Below are 20,937 nucleotides of genomic sequence, written 5' to 3' on the forward strand. Positions count from 1 at the left end.
TCAGTTCACAATGCTCCTTCATTTCAGCTCTACAATTTTATTCTGTTTTAGTGGATGATTTGTCTTATCTTCCGTCACCTGGAAGTTGCTCTTGGAAAGGTCACACGTTGGAAAATAATGTCACATGGCAACATGAGTGCAATACATGTGTATGCGCCAACGGTATCGTTAAATGCACGAAAATTTGGTGCGGATTAGGCAATTGCAGAATGTCCAATCAGCAAATGTGCAACATGAACCAAGTTTGCGTACCCGCTCCATCTGAGTCATGTCTGTCGCCGCCTTGTATGCCATATGGAGAATGTAGGGACTTGGAGAGCGGCAGAAGAGTAAAGCCTCCAACTGTGCCCAGCCCTAGCACTTGTTGGCCTAACCAAGCTGTTTTGAGTAACACTTGCGCCAGGTTGACCCTGTTATTAGACCGAATTAAATTACCACAAGGTATAACGGTTGAGGGCCTCTGTGGCGACTTGAGAAGACTTTTGGCCAACCAACAAGCAAATGAAGGTTTACAGGATGAACTATTCCTACTTTGCGACTTGAAAGCTGATTACAATGACACTGTAGAAGTAACTCTGGTAAGTTCATTCAAAATTATTGAATTTTAAAACATATTTTTCTTTCAATAAACATTCTAATTAAATTGTATCTTTTCCAGTCTGGAAGCAACTGGGTTCTAGATGGAATCCGAGTAGTCGGGGAAGCAATTTCCAGGAAACAGACCACGTTACTTGCCTTGACGTCGATAGTTGAAGTAAAAGTGGAGACCGCTTTAGTATCAGAAGAGCAACAAAGCAACAAATATTTAATAGCGTTGGTTTGCTTCATCATAATCGGATTGTGTGCCGCCGGTTTTATAGGACTATTGTATTTGCGTCAGCGCAGAAGGAACTTAGGACTGAGCGGTGTAAACTTGTCACCCTCCGCAGACTCTTGCCACAGAAATCACGAAGATGAGAAGTCCAATAACTTGCAAAACGAAGAGAATCTACGTCGTTACACGAATCCCTTGAAGGATGACGTTGGCAGCATGGCTAGCATAAATTCAGCGGGCGCATGCGGGCTTGACATGCCTAAAGTGAGCGTAGTAAGACCGCTGTCTATGATGCCTCACGACAGTTCCAGCGAAATGTTGGAAATGATATCCGAAGTGGACTGTCCAGGTTCGAGGAAAACAATGATGGTCTTGCCAGGCACAAGTTCCGACACCAACACGCTCAAATTGAACGACGGTGTTAAAATTAGTGACAATATCAAGTTAGGTGATGGGCTCAGTCCTGCGCATCGCAGTAGCCAAATAATGCTGTACAAGGCGCAGAATCCGGACGTGCGAAAAAACACTGCTGCGTTCGACGATTCGTCGGGTCATAAGGACTTTAGCAAAAGTATTATTAATATAAACAAACAGAGGACTTCACAACAGAACACTAGTGGTAGTGTGGATGTGCTGACAGTGCTTGTGTAACAGGGCCAGTGTAATGTTAATGAACATAAGTGGGTAGTAACGAGTTTTCACGTACTTTGTGTGTTATGCTTGTTAAGATTATTATTGTAAACCAAGTGCTGGACATTAAAACTAAGTTTGATTCAAGTCTAATTGCTCGGCTCAGTTATTTCTGATATAAATTGATTTACTGACTGGCTATTATGGTTTACGCAGTATTAGTGCTGACACAATATCGAGTGATACATAAACTCGTTACAACCTTTTACCTTCAACTTGGGCTTCTTGAGCAAAACTTGACTGCAGTATAATTTTTTTTTTTATTTGTGCAATTTTAGTTGTAAGAGAGACTAGAATTTTAATATATTATTATTTATATTCACTGCAGTCAATCTCTATGATAATGTCATTAAACAATTTCATGTTGTGAACAAATTATTGTAAGTAAATTAAGATGTTACTAGATAAAATATGTAGATCAATATTATTTAGTTTTTCTGAGTAAGTAATTATTGTTTGCACTGAAGCCCCTAAAATATGAACATTATAAATCTAATGAACAATATAAAGTGATATCTAGAGATTGATCTCGTGATTAAAAAAAAACAACTGGTGACACAATAATATAGAAAGTGTGTTATTATAGTGTGATATTATTTAATATTTTGATTTGTTTTTATAAATATAATTTGTTAGAATTTTTAAAATTATTTTTATTTAAATTTAATATTTCTTTAGTTCCAATCAAATGTGTATATATACTTTGTTTTTTTTTTGTATTTATTGTATTATTGTTCCTGACTTTTTATTAGATTTTAGTTTTATGTCATAATATTCCATTTAAATAAAAAAGCATCTTTCAAATATCTGTAAAAAATATTTAGTATTTTAATTTATTAATAGTTTTCTTTACTTCCGTATAGAATTTTTTATAAATATCTGAATGATGCCCTATGAAATATAAAAAATCTTTATTGTAATACATATTGTTGTAAATATGTACATAGTATCCCAGTATTCATAAAGTTAACTAAAACCATAGTTTTAAAAGTTTATAGTAAAATACTCATTCCGGAATATTAGAAATGATGTTATGTTAAACGCAGTACTTATATAACATTTACTATAGTGCCTTGTACTGATTCCACATTACAATGGAACGGATGTTAAAAAAACTATCATACACTTGTCACATTCTACACACATGAGATTTTTTTAACTTAAAAAGTATTAAATAGAGTAATATGTATGTATATTTTGTATAAAATACTTTTGTAGAATGCAATAAGCTTGTGTAATTATTAAAAAATTATTTAGAGCTTGTCAATTTTAAGATGAAATAAATAATTAATAAAATAATTAGTTTCATTTTTACGATTTATAATTAAAAATAATCAATGTAAAATTGAGGAGTGAATATGAAAATTAAGTCGAAAATTAAGAGTATTGAAATATCACATCTCAGTAATTTCAATTTTATAAAATAGAGTTTTTCTCAATTGCAAATATGAGGTTTCCAACTTGCCAAATGTTTTTTAATCAGGTTGGGAATGACTGAAATTCATATTTACATTATTCAAAACATTACTTTTTTTTTAATATTATATTTAGTCAATTTTTTATATTTATAACTTGTATATAAAAAATTATATAACTTACAGTAAACTTTAGTCAGTGACTGAAGCTTGTACTTCAGCTTCAAACCGTGACTGAAATGCTTGGTCATAATTTTACAATGTGTATTAAAAACGCCACTTAACACAATTGAAATATTTACTGTTAAATATGTTATAAAAATAAGAAAATATGATGCAATTCTTCAGTGCATAATTTTAATGTGTCAATTATAAAAAAAACTTTACTTTTCATCTTTTTATTATATAAAAACAGTCTACAAATAAAAATAAAAAACTACTCTTTTGTAATATTACGAAAATGCCCGTTTTTGTACGTGTGATTATTAATACTCTATTATTCTTGTCGAAATCGTATTCATATTCTATTTATCAAATAAATATTATGGAACTGTAGGTGCAAAAGTTCAAAAAACCCATTAAAAAAATATATGTAAAATATGAATAAATTTGAACAAGTGTTAAGACTAGCAATAGCATAAGTCGAAAATGGATATTCCTGCGACCTCCTATACTATTAAAAATAAATACTATATTTAACTAAACTATTTTTTTTAAGATGTAATCAGGTATTGCAATAACGTCTATCTTCGTTTCCTTTGTACTAACAATAATCTAGAACAAATAAAATTAAACACAAATTAATTTGACTACAAAAATATACCTGTGATTTGACCACTTCCATTGTTAAAATTGCTTCGCTAGATGCAGTAATAGTTCCCGCAATGGTATTATGATTTTTCATATCAAAGATATAAATAATTCCATTGTAACAGCTCGCAAGTAGTAAGTTTTTATACATTTTTAAGGAGCTAATTATTTTACATGGAGATTTAAGGATATGTGTGAAAGATCCATCCTAAAATACCAAATTAATAATAAACATAATCAATTTTATGTTTATACAGACTTTGTACTTACAACCCTTCTTAATTATAAATAAACAATACAGAAGGACTGTAAATGTGCTTAAGTATATTTATAGAGATCTTACGTAAAACGATATTGCAAGTATATTGTTCCTTGTTCCACAGAACACAGTGTTTCCTCCATACAACAAAGAATGCACTGTGAATTGTGGTCTGGCACACTTCAACAGTGCTCTCATAAAAAGTCCACTCATGGCATCTCTCACATATACTTCACAATTCCTACAACCTATAAGTAAAATTCTCCTAGCTCCTTCTTGTGTAGCCTTTAACGCCAGTATTTCTTCATTGGAAAATTTATCATTGCTTTCAAGTTTCGAGTTCTAATAAACACATATAAAAATGAATAAAAATATTAAATTAAATAAACTCATATTCAAAAGTTAAGGTTATTAGCTTTTATAAATCATAATGGGTCCACTTTAATGTTACTTTATAAAGACGTTTATACATTTTTAAAGAAATCAATAGAATGTGCATTTAGTTTATAAATAATTAGTGTTTTGTTTGTCGAAATTTGTTCATATAATTATGCTAAGATTTAACCTTAAATAAAGGAGTAAACAATTGGAATGTTGAAATCTGGAGACCAATCAGATCGAAATGGCAGGTAGATTCAATGTTGTGCAAAGTGTTATTTCTTGTTTGTGTATTTTATCAAATTTGGTCTACTTGAAAAAGAACAAGGAGGGGTAGGGCCAAGGGAAGCGGTAAAAGACCCATATTTACGATTGGCAACCAGTAGGGACCCTACAGGGTTCTCCCCGCATCTGACTGGTGTGTTAAAAAATGCTACAGAGTTCGTATCGCTCCAGTTACCATTTCAAGATAGTTCCACTGTGATATGGGAAGGAATTTGTCATAATAGCCGCAGCACAAAAGGAACTTTATTCAAATTTTCAATCTACTATCAGCGAGAGCTTCGTTTTTGTTGATGATAGTGTTTGATACAGTCAGCGATGTCCATCGACGACATACAATGGACTAAATTTTTTATATCTATAAATTTGATTTTTTTATTTTTTCATGACATTTACTCTTAATTAAAAATTCTAAAAAATAAACTGTCTATGATATCTCGATTTTTATATAACTTTTTCAATATCCCCTAACTCTTGAACTTGAAACATAAATAATTACGTACCTTTATGGAATACCGCATTAGACTACCCTTTGATCCTCCTATGAATACGTAGTTCCATTGTATATCCATACACTGAGCCCCTTCTTTGATAACAGTACTTCTTAGCAATTGTTTTGATTCATTGTCGTACACCCTTAAAACTGGATCAAGAGTGCCAACGAACATTTGAACGGAATTTGAGACCGTTGTAAAACGCAAAGATGTTATCGCCACATCGGTAACGTTTAAAGTGTAAAAGAAGCATTTGAGTCTCATACTGAAATACAATATCTTTCCACCTTTAGTTGAAATTATAACATCTTCACCTTCAACCTGCAAATAATATCGTTAATTATTATGAAATTGAAAACTTTACGGATGCATCTAATTAATAATTCATTAATAATTAAGAGTCTTACTTGAATTTGTAACACCTCTTCGTCCATGAGTGGAAACTTCAAAATTTCACTTCCTACACTTAATTCTACTGAATTGTCCTGAGTTTTCACCATTTCTGTTTCTTTTGCTTGGTTAGGAAGCTCTACCCTATTTTCATCCTTTGAAGGTTCAGCATGTCTTTCATTGACTACACTTAATTCTACTGAATTGTCCTGAGTCTTCGCCAATTCTGGTTTTTTTGCTTGGTTAGGAAGTTCTACCCTATTTTCATTCTTTGGAGGTTTAGCATGTCTTTCATCGAATCGCTTCTTCTTAGGCGAATTGTGATAACACGTTTCCCTTCTCTTTGACACATTTTTAGGTTTTGAATTAGATTTTCGCGTATCAAACAATGTTTGTCTAAATTCCGTTAATTTTTTTACTAAATCATCAACCTCATACATAATATCTACACAATGGTAATGATTTACGGGTACCACCCCATTGTATTTTTTTAACAGTGAATTTTTTATTTCACTGAATAATTCCAATTTCTCGGTCTGCTGTGATCGATCTATAACAACTGGTGGATCAACTTGAGTTGCAACATTAGCTTTTTCAGTATGACTTTGTGATCTGTTTGAAGGACTGTTAATACAAGATTCATATTCGCCATTCAAGTCAGTTTGTACCTGAGATTCTATCATCTGAGTCTGAGTATTATTTCTAACGGTAATTGTACCCACAATTTCTGAAATAAAACTTGCATGTTCAGTTTTTATCTGTACCCTTAAATTATTTAATAAATGATCATTATGATAAGGTTGTATATGAGGTCCCGCCAACAATGTCTGCGTAGTATTATCCACTGAGCTATGCATATTAAAATCGCTAATATCGGAACCAGTTCTGGTGTCGCCTACTTCATATTGTGAATCAAATTTCACATCCTCAGTACATAATAAATTACTTGTTTCATCAACATCATCTGACAGCAATTCTAAGGGTTCTATTTTGGGTACTATTTGATGGGAAGGGAATGTTGTCGGGAACGCAGTCTCTGTAAAGATATAAAGGTATAGTAATTATGATTCGTTACAGAATGCGTTTATAAAAAAAATGAATGATTGACACCATATCGTAATAAAAAAAGAGATGAAGTATTAAAGACCTTTCTACAACTGAATCCACCAGACACACACACGACCAAGTAAACTGAAGAGTAGGCAGGAATTAAATTTTATGTAAAACTGTTATTGCTTGTTTAATTGTCGCTTACGACATATTACCTTCTATCTCTATTTAAACATTAAGTTACATTCTGTTTTAAAGAATAAAAACATAGTATTTTTTAATATTAACGTTGTCAATAAAAAATCATTTTCAAGAGACGTGCCTCAACTCATACAAAGTGTAGATGTATATATGATATAAAGTTCAGACAAATACACAAATTAGCATATATACAAAATAAGAATACGTCTATAATTTATCTGGAAATTATACCGTAATTAAAACAAGGACAATGAATTGACAAAAATTGTCTGTAATAAGACACCTGCATAAACAATGATATCTATTATTAAATACAGTATGTTTCGTTAAAATCAATATTCGTCAAATATTAAATGCTCATATTTTTTGCTGTTATTTAGTCAAATCAAAAGAATTAACTACATCATGTCACTAATAGTAATTTATAAATATCCAAAAACGTTAAAAAATTCTAGTAAACTAGAGTCCAATGCAAATATTTAGTATAATAGTATAACCTAATAATAGTTGCAATTGGATTTTGTTTGTTTATTACATATAAATGCTCAGTTAGGTTACACAATTAGCCATGTACAGAAATTTGTGTAAGTGTAACAACCACACTGCATTTTACAGTGCTTTAAGTTAACCATATAAAACCACTAATGAAGCAAAATTTTATCTTTTACATTGTTTCAATATCCATTTTGCTTGTATATTTAGTTTCCTTTTTCCTACTGTATTAGAGAAAGTCCACAGTAAAATATTTAAGAGACCTACACATTTTAGTTTAATTGGTAATTCTATTAAAAAAATTCACAATATGGTATTACCTTGACTAGAATCATCAATGTTCTCCTTCTCATTATTGGATAGGTCAAGGTCCAGTGTCTCAGAAAGCTTTTCAATGAATTCTGTAGGTAATTCCTCAACATCAATGCCTAGATCAGGAATAATTGTATTCCATATATTATTTGCCCCTGAATTTGCATGCAGCTTTGAAGAAACCATTTGTCGTAACAGAGAAGACAGTTCCAACCTCTGGCGTTTATGCATTTCTTGAAAGTGGGAGTCGAAGCTGCTTGTGGTGGCATTAATAAGATTTTTCATTCTTCCATTGTCGAGATTCGTGATGTGTTTTAAAATTTTGCTCTCCAGTTCCTGAAAATTGTAAACTTTCTTGGGTCTGTTGGGACGGTCACTTGGATTTGATTTTTGTTGGATCTCTGTTGCTGGTTGAGTTGTTACTGTTTCTTCAATTGGATTCTTTTCATCAGTCTTGGGAGTTTCTTTCTCAGTTACAGAAGCGTTGGGATTTAATATACGTTGCATAATTATGGGACTAGTTTCGGCGACTTTCCGTTTTATGTACTCCTCACTTCCAATAGGTGGTGAAGGTGGTCTGACCGGTGACATCTCTTTTGCTTTCCTGCCTGGTATTCTTTTAAAAGAACCGCTATTTTTTTGGTTCCCTACGTTGTTTAAGGGAATTGGTGATCTAAATAAACGGGATGGCTTAAAGTAAATTTGAAGCCAATAATTTTGTTTACATACCTTTCCATACATACAAATGATTGTCTTCTATGGCTTTTATTTTGTTTATTTTGTTGAAACTTTTGTTTATTATATTGGTATGTTGATTCTCCAGGCAAAACCATATTTTTAAACAAATGCTACAGCATACAACTAACTTGATTTAACATACAATGTTTTGTGTTTAACCAAGGTAAACCTCAGTTATTGAGGTTAGGAATAACAACATACCATAGATCACAGACAAAGAAGACTTCTTTTTCATGGGAACGCTTATTTATCTGTGCCATAGACATGTAGAAGCAGATTTTGTTCATCTCAATTTATAATTTTTATAATAGCAAATGTATGCAAAACAATCTCTTTTATAAATGTAGATAAAGTATTTTTATGGTTAATCAGATAATTTTTTAAAATTTTTAACTATAAGAAGTATTTTAGAAAATTTCAACGTCCTTCCTCATATCACTAGCGGTTACTGAGAAGAGGCAGGTAAGTTAATACCTCATGTTAAAAAATACATTTTTTATGTTTTTATTATTTAAAATAGAATATACTTTAAAATTTAAATAAAGACAAAAGGGTAATATGTTGTAAAACCCACAATGAAACAAACATTAATATTTACTAATTTCAATAAATATTTTGTACGCAAGTTTTCCAGACCGACTTTTAAATGTGCCCCTCGCACCAATTTGTTTCATAAATAAATCTTGAATACTTGGTTTCAACATTCGCGCATGTGCTTTAAGGTCAGGCTTTTCTTTAATGGCAGGGGAGCAGAGGCGTGCCTCTAGCTAATGAGATAACCCCAAATGTCGACACAAATGAAGTTCCTGAACATTCCCGATTCTTCAATTTCAAAAATTACTTGGTCGTGGGTTAGTCTGAGTGATTCAGTTGTAGAAAGGTTTTTAATATTACATCTGTTTTTTAATACGATATGGCCTCAGGCAGTAATAACACGAAAGAATTTATTAACATAAGAAATGCCGTTGATGTGGTGTTTTTTTTATTAAAATAAATGTGTATTTCCACTTTAAGCAAATACGAGAAACAAACCTAAGATTTACTATATCTTTGTATGATAAATTTGACTGACTAACGCAAATTATTTTGCTGTTCATCTCTTTTACTTTCAGAGTAGAGAAGATAATTGTTATAAAAGGGGTTTTTGTGATTTGAAAAATCTATCTGCGGAGTAAATTTACATGGCAAAAGCACTGATCATTCGAATTGTATGTTATGTGTTATTATATATTACTATTGATTTTGTTTTCTTTTCTTATATTTTATTTTATATTTGTTGATTTTCTAAAAATAAAATAATTCATTTATTTTACAATTTATGTTAATTAATAAAATTATACATAAAAGTAATAAACGAATATATTCATGATACTTGCTGTTTTTCTCTAATAGCAGTAGCAAACTCCACGAAATTTTGATGCAAATATCTTTGAAGACGATCCCATATGTATTCACTTGGATTGCAATCTCATAAACACAGGCGCCGCTTCAATGACGTCATAATTTGGCAATACCAAATTATACTAACTGTAAAAAAAACGCAACACCTAGAACGTATTCAGATATTTTCATAAAATTTGGTATACAAGTAGGTAGGTACGTATTGAAATAAGAAATGATTAAAATTTGAAGTCAATCGGGAAAGAAATAATTTTAGCCAATTAAGCGAGTTGAGGTAAAATAGTCAGCCTGAATGAAACAGAAATTTCGTTTCAAGAAATAGCGCGGCTTTTTATCACAGAGGTGAGTATTGTAATACGATGTTGGCAGTCATGGAGTGAAGAGGACAGAAGAGATAGAGCAAGAGGTTCCGGAAGACCTAGAGCTCCCACAGAGCCACAAGACCATCGTCTTAGATTATTGACCCTAAGGGACAGAATGAGTTCAGCGCGGATAATTGCTGATGAATTTATTGCATGTCAGGACGGAAATAAAGGAAAAAATTGTAAAATGTTAAATTATTTCTATTCATAGTTTCAGAGAAAAAATTAGGTTCCCATATGTTATTCCACAAAAAAGCAACTTTCAAATTATTTGCTCCATATGCAGCTTTCTCTTGATATAAACTCCAATCGGTTCCACACACTCTCTTTGATTCTTCTATTCTGCATGCTCTTAAATGGTTCATAACACGGTGGTCAATTATGAAAGAAAATGCAGTTCTAACTATACCTTTCATAATATGACGCTTTACATATCCTGTTGGGCCTACTTGTCTGAAAATGTTATGAAATGGTGATCTTCCAGGTGTATTTCTTTGCAAACAGATCCATCATTCACAACATGTTATTCATTTTTTTTATCTCTTCTTCAGAACTTGAGAGTAACATTATTCTATTTCTTCCACAACATATATTCACAATATTTTCCTCTTCATTGTCAGTATCTGTACATTCAAACTCATTATCATTTCCAACCAATATATTTTCATTTTCAAAGCCTATATTATTCATATTTTTTAAGAACTTGTACTGTCTTTGTTTAGACATTTTTCTGGGTAAAGAGTAACTAAAGCTTGTCAAAATACGAAAAAAAAAAAAATAGAATATTAATTGTATATTAATTAATTAGAAAATGTTATGTAGTCAAATGTGTAAAAGCGATAAGAATATACGTGCATTAGACCGGTTAAGGTATGCTTAGTCTTAAACTACTAGAAATCGCTATTTGTCTTCTTTTCCTATTGCCCTAACGACTCTTTTCCAGATAGGCGTTTATGCGACAAAATTGCTATAACCTTAGTTTGTCGCAATAATTATGAAATATCCTGTATAAATAAATCTATTTTTTTGGATGTGAAATGAACAGGAACTATAATTTACACAAGTGATTTGAACAAAAATGACGACGTAACATAATTAAAATAACGTCGGCAAATGACGCAGGTGTGAGTTAAATTTTATATTTGCTGCAGGTGTTTTATTAGTAATTAAAAATAAATAGTGAACTGACCGATAATCCACTGATTAGATATTTTCATCAGTTGTCTGTGTAGATTCATTTATATTAAATAAATGAATCCTAGACAAAGTTCAACTACAAATTATAAATTATAATAATAATAATGAAACTTATTACTAATATCAATTTTATTACATATATTTATTATCTACTTATAAAACTATACATATTTATTTGATTAACACATTCTATAGAATATATAGAATATATTGTATAACTTTGTTTAACTAAATATAAATGATACTCTACGGGGTGTGAATTAGAGGCCTGTCCAACATTTCATTAAGGGAGTTACGTTCTTCAACTAAAATAAATCAAAATTATGATTAATTGGAATAGAACTTGGGATTTGGTTGTACCTTTCATATTTGTATAACAAAGAAACAAAACGTTTATATAGTATAAGATTTAGTAAAGTAAATTGTTTACTATAATATATGTGGTCTTGATAAGATTCAATTGGTCTCATGGCTTATTTGAAATTTGTAATGTTTGTTTGTTCCAGATATTGTTTGACGAAAATATCATTATTTTCCATTATTCATTGTGAAGAACGGAAAAATTTAACGGAAGTATTGATTTGAAAATTTTATAGGAATTATAACTTAACTTTAACTACTTTTCTAATTTATACAACATCAACTTTGTTATTTTCAATAGAATACCCTGAATATTTTAAGTTTTTTATATTCTACATGTGATGCAAATAAAACGGCTACACCATATCCTAGATTTAAGTTTTTGAGATTTTGAGTTTTTTGAAAAATTGACGGTCTTTAATTAAATGTCTGTAAAGTCACTAACTTTGATACTGAGAACAATACATTGGTAAAATCTCTGATAATATTCAATGTATGTATGTATTCAATTTAATTATGCTTAAGTACTGCGTACGTAAGTGATTAATAACTTATTTCGAAAATCTTAAAAATTTTATTTTTTAGAGTAACATTTGTTAAAACTTTATCTCGTTTTCTGATGGACTTTTATTAGAATTTCTTTTAATAAATTGACTTATTATTTAGAAGTACATATCTGGTTAAAAAATTTTTGATAAATTATGATACACCCTGTATATTTATTAAAAGATCATTCATTCATCAGACCAGGACATATATCAAGCAATATAAATGTAATAAAATTATCAATTATTATTAAATTATTTTTTAATTTATTTATTACTAAATAAATATAATTATTCATCATCTGAAAATCCATGCAAAACAAATGTATTTTTATCTTGTCAATAATTATAGTTATCGGTTAAACAATTGCATGTTTTACTATACAGGTCACTGGGGTAAATTATTCTTGACAAAATAATTTTCTTATCAAAATAATGATTAGATCCCGAACATATTTTTTAAATTTTAAAATTAATATTAACGAATAACTATTTACAATTTAAAAATATAAAATTTGTAAAATAATCTATAACCAGAAATACTTTTGACTATAAATATTTCTAGATGATGTATCTAAAATTGAACAATGATACTAAAATTTATAAGGAAGAAATTCAATTGACAAGTGATTCTTGATAATCTATCTGATTTAGTTAATTAATTAATACAATTACAATGCTGCAGGTGTTATTTATCTTATCAAATGTATGTATTAATAATTTGACGCTGAGAATAAGCTATTCTTTAAGTTTCGGGTATGGTGTAATTAGTGTGTTTCTAGTAAAAATGATAGGTGAGTACGGTATAATTAAATAATAAAGCATTTTATATTAAGACTATATTAATTCATGCATTTTCTAAGTAAATTATACAATTTATTATGATAATTATTATAATTTTTCAGAAATAAAATCATTATTATACTTTCAGCAGTTTGGAAAATTTTGTTAGTGTTAGGATGTGCGACATGTGTATACTCAGACTGTGTGATGCTTCACCATTGCCCGAAGGATAGTGACCACCTCACAACAAACTGCGCTGAACCTACACCACCCGAATCATTGAAGAGCACAGATCCTGGATATGACAATGCTATATCATCAATTATTGAATTTTGTGGCCATGTTGGTAAGTCATCCCGAATAATATTTATTTACAATGAAACAATCGCGTATTCTTAACAGATGAAGTAGCAAATGTGGCTTTAAATGGAAGTGGCCTTTGTTGCGACATAGAGCAAATAGAAACGATGGCAGAAGGTTTCAAGATCGCATCCAATGTCTATTCCAGATGTGCGACCTGTCTCAAGAATATACAGGCACACATCTGTATGTTCTCGTGTTCCCCCTTTCAGGACTCGTATCTTGACAATGTTGTAAAAGGTAAAGCGGCCGATGGTATATCGGAGTACGTCGTAAAAGTTGAAATGCATCTAACCGAAGAATACGTCAATGTTACCTTTGACTCCTGCAAAAATGTCTCCATACCTTCAACGGGTGACAACAATTTGCATTCCACGTGCTATCCTTACGGTAAAGTCAACTGTAATCCTGAAAGGTAAATTAAATTATAAAATTTGTTCTTGAATATAATTTTCTGTTGAAATTTAGTTTATAGAAAATGTGAACAAAACATTTGACTATCAAATTTTGATATTTTTCTCGGTTATTTATATTCTTCATTCACTCATTCATTAATGTGAATTCACAGATGGTTCCATTATATGGGTCACAGTGGTATGGGACCATTGGATATGGACTATATAATACATAGTATGGACAATACAACTGTCATGAATTATCCAGCCAAACCGTGCGGTGAAATCTATGTGAGCGCTTAATATTTATATATATGCGATTCCAGAAGATACTAATTTACTTCTCACTTTTAGGACGGACTCGCACCTTGCAGTTGTACCGATTGTTTTACTGCTTGTGCAACATTTGATTATAAGGAGTTGGAAGATCTTTTTGAATATCTGACGTTATATCTGAGTCTCGCCTATACTATATTAGCATTGGTGACAGCAGCGTTCGTGGTATACTTATTTAAGGGCAAAGGTATGAAGTAGAATCTTAAGAACTAATTGTTACAAACTCAAATTTAAAATGTTTCAGTTAGCGGCAGTATTCCTATAGGAGAAAAGTTAAATGAGTTCTTGGAAAAATTGTTTACAGACTTTGGAAAATGTACCATACCATAAATATTTGCTTGGAGTTAACCTATTGAGTTTTGTTATTTTCCAGTTGTATTTAATCATCGTAAAATAGTGCTAGCGATTGCGGTTATAATAATTATCGGATTATCCTGTGGTACATTCTTTATGAAAATTACTACCGCCCCTGTCGAAATTTGGGCTGCTAGTACCAGTAGAAGTCGTCTAGAAAAGGACTATTTTGATACCACTTTCAATCCATTTTATAGAACCAATCAAGTGTTCATTAAAACGAAAAATATCGAACCCGTGAGTTGTATTAATATAAAATTTTACAATTTAATAAATTATTAATTTTTAGTTTAATTTTAATAACACAGGAGACATTATTACTTTGGGTCCGGCATTCAACGCCACATTTTTAAAAGAAGTATTTAAATTACAACAAGGAATAGAAAATGTAAGTATTTTTAAGAAGCAATTACAAATTTATTATTATTAATATATGTTTAGATAACTTATGATTCGGAAAATGGATTGGAGAAGATATGTTACGCGCCATTACGAACGCCTTTTACTGAAACTGAAACGATAAACGATTGTACTATTATGTCTCTTTTGGGAACATTACAAAACGATTACGACGCGATAGAGAATAACACTGAGGAAAGCATTTCAAAAATTTACACTTGTTTACAGTACGTTTAACATATTCAATGTCTACGGGGTCTTATAATTATTTTTTTTAGGTCGCCATACAGTCTTAGCTGCTTGGCTCCATATGGAGGGCCAGTTCTACCCGGTTTGGTCATGGGAGGAGGAATCAGTCCCACATATCAAGATGCTTCTGCAGTCAGTTTAACTTTTTTAACTGCGAATAGTATAAATACAGATGAGTTGGTGAATACAATGGAGTGGGAAAAAAGGTTTGCTCTGTTTGTTGATACTTGATTAAAAAATATTCAAATAAAACAAACAAGTAGATAAAGAACTGTGATATGATGATAATTTATAAAAAATAATATTACGATAAATATGTTTTCAAAAACTTCTCTTACTAACTTTATAAATAAACTAAATAAGATTGATATTTTAGATTTATTGAATACATGAAAGAATGGCAAGCATCAAGAGAAGAAGATGACATACTCGAAGTAGCATTCAGCGCAGAAAGATCTATCGAAGATGAAATCGACAGAGAATCAAGAGGAGAAGTGTCAACTGTGGTTATAAGTTACGTCGTTATGTTTGTTTACATTGCCGTGGCATTAGGAAGATTTAATTCCTTTACTAACCTCTTGGTAAAATTATTTACTTTCATATAATGTAACATGTCTTACCATCTGATGGTTTCAGAAAGAGTCAAAATTATCACTTGGTATTGGAGGAATATTCATCGTGTTGGGATCCGTTGGTTGTTCTTTGGGTATCTGTGGCTACATTAACCTACCGACCACAATGCTGACAATAGAAGTAATACCTTTCTTAGTGCTTGCTGTCGGAGTCGACAATATTTTCATTATTGTACAAAATCACCAAAGAACTAAACGGTATTTTGTAAAACATTAAACATTAATTATAGCAAACATACATTAACATTTCAGCCTTGACAAGCCTCTAGTAGATAGAATAGGTGAAACTATGGGCAAAGTAGGTCCTAGTATGTTGTTGACTAGTGCCTCTGAAATATTTTGTTTCGGGATCGGTGCGCTTTCCAACATGCCTGCGGTTCATACTTTCGCCATGTACGCAACAATTGCAGTTCTATTCAATTTAGTTTTACAACTTACAGCCTTTGTGGCATTATTAGCTCTAGATGAAATCAGATACGAGGTAATTTATTCTTTCATAAGATTAGTTATTTATATTATATATTCTATTTTTAGAGCAACAGGTGGGATGTGTTTTGTTGCATACGAAGTGATAATACCAAGCCTAGTCCTGAGACTCCCGAATTAATATATCGTATCTGGAATTATTTAACACCTAAACTTATGATGTGAGTATTAAAATATACTAAGGAGATGTTAAAGTTAACAAGTTTATTACAGAAAATATGTGAAAATTATTGTTATTCTGGTGTTTTTCGCATTGTCAGCGGTCAGTATATACGTGTTACCAAGTGTCGAATTGGGATTAGATCAAGAATTATCTATGCCAACAGACAGTCATGTTTTGACTTATTTTAAGGTAAATTTTTTATGGCACACATTACGCAATTTTATTAGTTTTTGTTTGTTCATAAATTGTTTAGAACACGAATAGTTTTAAAATTAATGTATTATATCAAATTGATTAAATTAAATCAAGACAGATCAGTATAATAATTTCAAGCATTGATTAAGTCTTGAAATTATGCCTTTCAAATGAGGATATATTTTTATTATATTCAAATATTATTTTTTAGTTCATGAAGGAACTGATGGGGGTTGGACCCCCGGTGTACTGGGTAATTCGTGGCAACATTGATTATTCGTTAGACGACGTTCAAAAAAAATTATGCGGTGGAACTGGATGTAATAATGATTCCTTAGCTATCCAATTATTTACAGCTTCCTTAGAATCGGACAAGTAAAGAATTTTCTCAATAAATTCGAACACATAGTTTACTTATTCTTAATTTTAGAACATATTTAGCGGTTCAAGCTACCTCATGGGTGGATGACTTTAATGACTGGAGTGTGTCTCCAAATTGTTGCAAATATGATAAGGATACTGGTGATTTTTGTCCCCACGGAAACGAGACATGCGGCGTGTGCGCATTTGATAATATGGGTATGACGAAAGAAGAGTACTTTTACAAATTCATGCCGTATTTTCTTATGGATAATCCAAACGACACATGTGCGAAAGGAGGTCATGCTGCCTATTACGGGGGAGTTACATATACAAATGACGATAACGGGACGACGAAGATCATTGCTACCAATTTTATGTCATACCACACAATCCTAAAAAATTCGGCGGACTACATAAATGCGCTGAGATATGCCAGAAATATGGCTGACGAATTGACTAAAGCTATTAATATTGAGGGGGTCGAAGTTTTCCCTTACAGTGTGTTTTACGTGTTCTACGAACAATATTTAGATATATGGCATGATGCATTCACGTCACTTGCATATTCTTTATTGGTAGTAACTCTGGTGTCATTTATTTTGACCGGATTTGATATTTTTTCGTCCCTCGTTATTTTATTAATTGTTCTTATGATATTGTTAAACATGTTTGGGTTAATGTACTTCTGGAAAATTACTTTAAATGCAGTTTCCCTAGTTAATTTAATAATGGTATGGGACATATATATATATATCTATAAATTGCTATTTTATTCTTATATATTTTTAGAGCGTTGGAATTGCAGTAGAATTTTGTGGACATATAGTACACTGCTTCTCAAAATCAGACGGGAAAACAGATGAGGAGAAAGCTATTGATGCTTCAATAAATATGGGAAGCTCTGTAAGTATATGTTACATGTTTTAGAGGACATTTAGTCATTTTACCTTGTTTTAGGTTTTCTCTGGTATCACACTGACTAAATTTTCCGGAATAGTCGTGTTAGCATTTGCAAAATCTCAAATATTCAGAATATTTTTCTTCAGAATGTATCTTGGAATGGTAATCATAGGAGCACTTCATGGTTTAATATTTTTACCAGTTCTGCTTAGTTTGGGAGGTAGTATCACATATTACTTTTCAGGTATTTTAGTTTTAATTGGGAAAAATGTTTTAGGTTCAATAAAATACCCAAGGAAGAAAAATAACTGACATTTACGACTCATAATTTTTAATTTACCAATGAATATTTGTATTAATTATAAGTTAATTAAATTTAGTAATAAAATATTTTTATTAAAACATGTTTATTAAAAATGTTAGGTTGCAAATTTAGAATGCATCACCATGAATTAAAAATATTTACTTACAATTTTTACTTAAATATCTGCAAGAAAAACTAGTGTTACAAATTATATATTTTTATTGATTTACTCTTTTTTACAAAAGGATTCAGTTCAATAATTTATTTAGAACAAAAAGAAATAAACACTTATTAAACGCTATAAACAAAAACAATTAAGTTGGCAAAAATGAGAAAGTGATTATATCATGTTTATTCAATGAGCTTCTTTGCTTTGAAGTATCTTCTAAGATACAATACTTGCCAGGTTGCCAGTCCCAATAAACAAAGCATTGATAAAATGGAGAAGTAAAGTACTCTTGTGTTGGTGGACTCTAAAATATAGAATATTATAATAAATGGTTACTTAGGTCAATTAAAATGATCATTACCGTTTGTATCTCTCATTTCTTCTTCACGTTTCCTCATAAACGCAAAATCTTGAACAATTGCACTCGATAAATCTTCAAGCCTTTTGAGTTCTTTCTCTATTGGTTTCAATTGTGCTGCCTCACCATACTGAAAAATATTACTGAATTTATTCAAAAAGCACAAATAGTAATATCACAGTTATTGTTCGATGAAGAGAAAAAAACATAAATACATACAGTATCATAATTTTTAGTTTCGACTCCATGTTTTGTCACCAATGAAACTTCTTGTGAGACTCCTCGTTGATCTAAAATCAGACAAAGTAAATTACTGTAGTAATTTTTTCTTACATATCACATTAGTAAAAATGCAAGTATTAAAATAAACATAATAATTCTTACAATATCTTATTAGACCAGTTCTTATTTGTCATAGATATAACTTACTTGGTGGCACATGAGACACAAAACATATTTCGTATGTATCATAGTTTTCCGTATTGAACGAAAACTTTCCTTTGCTAATGTCTTGTCTCTGAGCTAATATGTGTCCTTTTGAATCTGTTACCTACAACAAAAATGTGAGGAATATTTAGAATTTTTACAGATTTAATTACATACCACATAATCTATTCTCTGGCCGGGTACTTCAGATACTTCAAATTCACCAATAACTGGCACATTCTGCTGCAATTCTTCTTTTAAACATTTCTGTGTGTTTGGCTGCAAGTTCCACATAATACAGTTTCCGTATGATATGAGCATGAACAGTGCCAAAAATAAGAGCCGGACATCCATGATATTATTGTAAATTTATAAAAACCTTACTATGTTTAATCAAATACAATTTCTTTGCAAACTTTCGCATTAATTTCATAAATATGTTGAAGCTTTGCCTAAACGATGAGGTGGCTTGTCAAAACACAGTACCGCCAACGTTAGGAGCCGAAAACAGAACAACCACGGTATCAAACCGGCAATATTAATAAGTCTGTCAGACAAAACACTTGTCACCAGATGACGTTTGGATTTTAAATGTAGATCATATAAATATAATACTTCAATTTATTTATTTGTTTGTATTTGCATCATGATTATATACAATATGTGAGATTACATTAATATAAATACAGACGCACACCTCTAATTGTATACAATTAAAATATTTTATATTTTATTTAAGATCACACAGATATTCATTTTGTAACTAAATCAAAATAATTTTATATATATATATATATATATATATATATATATATATATATATATATATATATAGTTTTTGTGCATTGAGGCCTCTATACCTACCCTACATAAGATGGGCACTCACTAAGCCCAAAGTGGCGGACGCAGGTACTGCGCATGTGAGACAGGTATCCTTTTTTCGCTTATTTCAAATCCATTTGACCACGTCTGCCACTTGGAAATTTAAAAATATGATATTATTACTACCAGAAAATACCAATGGCAGACGACCATCACGCGTTTAACATAGTGGCAGACAATTTTGAAAATTCCAAAAAATAAAAATTTTGAATGTAAATGACCATGTGTGCCATTGACATATTTTATTCCTAATAGTATTAAAAACTTATATATATCACGGCAGACGTCTACATGGCGTACAAACATCAGCAGAAGAAAAAACTCAGCAATCACCCGGCCTGATAGTATGCATAAATGTCCTTGTTTTATATTGATATAATCAACTTTATCCCTTTGATAATAGAAATTAATATTTTTTTGTAATCTATTACGACGCTAAAATCATAAATATATATATATATATATATATATATATATATATATATATATATATATATATATATATATATATACTAATAACGACTATTTAATCGTTAACAAACAAAGGTTTTACCGTTATCCCCTTCTGGGTGTTGTATTTCATTGTCACTGAGTATAGTTTTACCATATTCCTTTCGCAAATCTGGAGGATCCTTAATACATTTTTGGGCAAATTTTTAGTCTTGTTCGCATATTACATTTTGATGGTTTCTCTACTGAAATATTCTTTCCAAGTTTTGTTCAATCAGTTGGAGTCTGATTGTTCTATTAGACGGATTGATTTTGTACCCAATTAATTGACACTTTATTTACCTAGAGGACAAGAAATGATGTCGTTTACTAATTTTTCCAATTTATCTGTCAATAAAATAAGTTGTTTTTTTATTTGTTAGGACATTTTCTTACTGTGTTTTCAACTAAGTGTGTTGTTTCATAATTATTAATAAGTATTGCAAACGCTTTTTAAATTGTTTTAACTTACATAGTAAAATGAAGAGGTTTTAGAGATTCAAC

At 30.8% G+C, this 20,937-nt stretch overlaps 4 protein-coding genes across 4 annotated transcripts in view; 2 read left to right on the top strand and 2 right to left on the bottom strand.

The window, feature by feature from the left end:
* The window catches only part of LOC109594111 (protein jagged-1b), a 95,004-nt gene extending 92,182 nt beyond the window's left edge, over positions 1 to 2,822 (top strand). The window contains exons 15-16 of the mRNA XM_049961653.1: positions 52 to 578; positions 659 to 2,822. Of these exons, the coding sequence (XP_049817610.1) occupies positions 52 to 578; positions 659 to 1,465 (1,334 nt within the window). The 3' untranslated portion in view covers positions 1,466 to 2,822. The remainder of the gene's footprint in view (positions 1 to 51; positions 579 to 658) is intronic.
* A 392-nt stretch (positions 2,823 to 3,214) lies between these two features.
* On the bottom strand, positions 3,215 to 8,493 carry LOC109594300 (uncharacterized). Its single transcript, XM_020009512.2, has 7 exons — positions 8,317 to 8,493; positions 7,596 to 8,260; positions 5,550 to 6,568; positions 5,152 to 5,463; positions 4,073 to 4,330; positions 3,743 to 3,937; positions 3,215 to 3,693 (listed from the first exon to the last, which is right to left on the bottom strand). The coding sequence occupies exons 1-7, from the start codon at positions 8,418 to 8,420 to the stop codon at positions 3,619 to 3,621; spliced, it is 2,628 nt and encodes an 875-aa protein (XP_019865071.2). The 5' UTR covers positions 8,421 to 8,493; the 3' UTR covers positions 3,215 to 3,618.
* A 4,452-nt stretch (positions 8,494 to 12,945) lies between these two features.
* Positions 12,946 to 18,226, top strand: LOC109594105 (NPC intracellular cholesterol transporter 1 homolog 1b-like). Its single transcript, XM_049961245.1, has 20 exons — positions 12,946 to 12,984; positions 13,122 to 13,319; positions 13,376 to 13,748; positions 13,902 to 14,019; positions 14,083 to 14,251; positions 14,309 to 14,380; positions 14,438 to 14,655; positions 14,708 to 14,806; positions 14,860 to 15,044; positions 15,096 to 15,272; positions 15,443 to 15,647; positions 15,703 to 15,896; positions 15,951 to 16,179; positions 16,233 to 16,345; positions 16,398 to 16,536; positions 16,754 to 16,917; positions 16,973 to 17,636; positions 17,695 to 17,808; positions 17,863 to 18,025; positions 18,083 to 18,226. Exons 1-20 carry the CDS (start codon positions 12,978 to 12,980, stop codon positions 18,115 to 18,117), a joined length of 3,636 nt encoding a protein of 1,211 aa, XP_049817202.1. The 5' UTR covers positions 12,946 to 12,977; the 3' UTR covers positions 18,118 to 18,226.
* Positions 18,227 to 18,310: 84 nt separating this feature from the next.
* Positions 18,311 to 19,563, bottom strand: LOC109594432 (transmembrane emp24 domain-containing protein bai). The gene is made up of 5 exons (XM_020009651.2): positions 19,240 to 19,563; positions 19,066 to 19,186; positions 18,856 to 18,926; positions 18,640 to 18,766; positions 18,311 to 18,582 (listed from the first exon to the last, which is right to left on the bottom strand). The coding sequence occupies exons 1-5, from the start codon at positions 19,414 to 19,416 to the stop codon at positions 18,461 to 18,463; spliced, it is 618 nt and encodes a 205-aa protein (XP_019865210.1). The 5' UTR covers positions 19,417 to 19,563; the 3' UTR covers positions 18,311 to 18,460.
* Positions 19,564 to 20,937: the final 1,374 nt, after the last annotated feature.

This window comes from Aethina tumida, chromosome 1, assembly GCF_024364675.1.
Source record: "Aethina tumida isolate Nest 87 chromosome 1, icAetTumi1.1, whole genome shotgun sequence".
NCBI classification, from domain to species: domain Eukaryota; kingdom Metazoa; phylum Arthropoda; class Insecta; order Coleoptera; family Nitidulidae; genus Aethina; species Aethina tumida.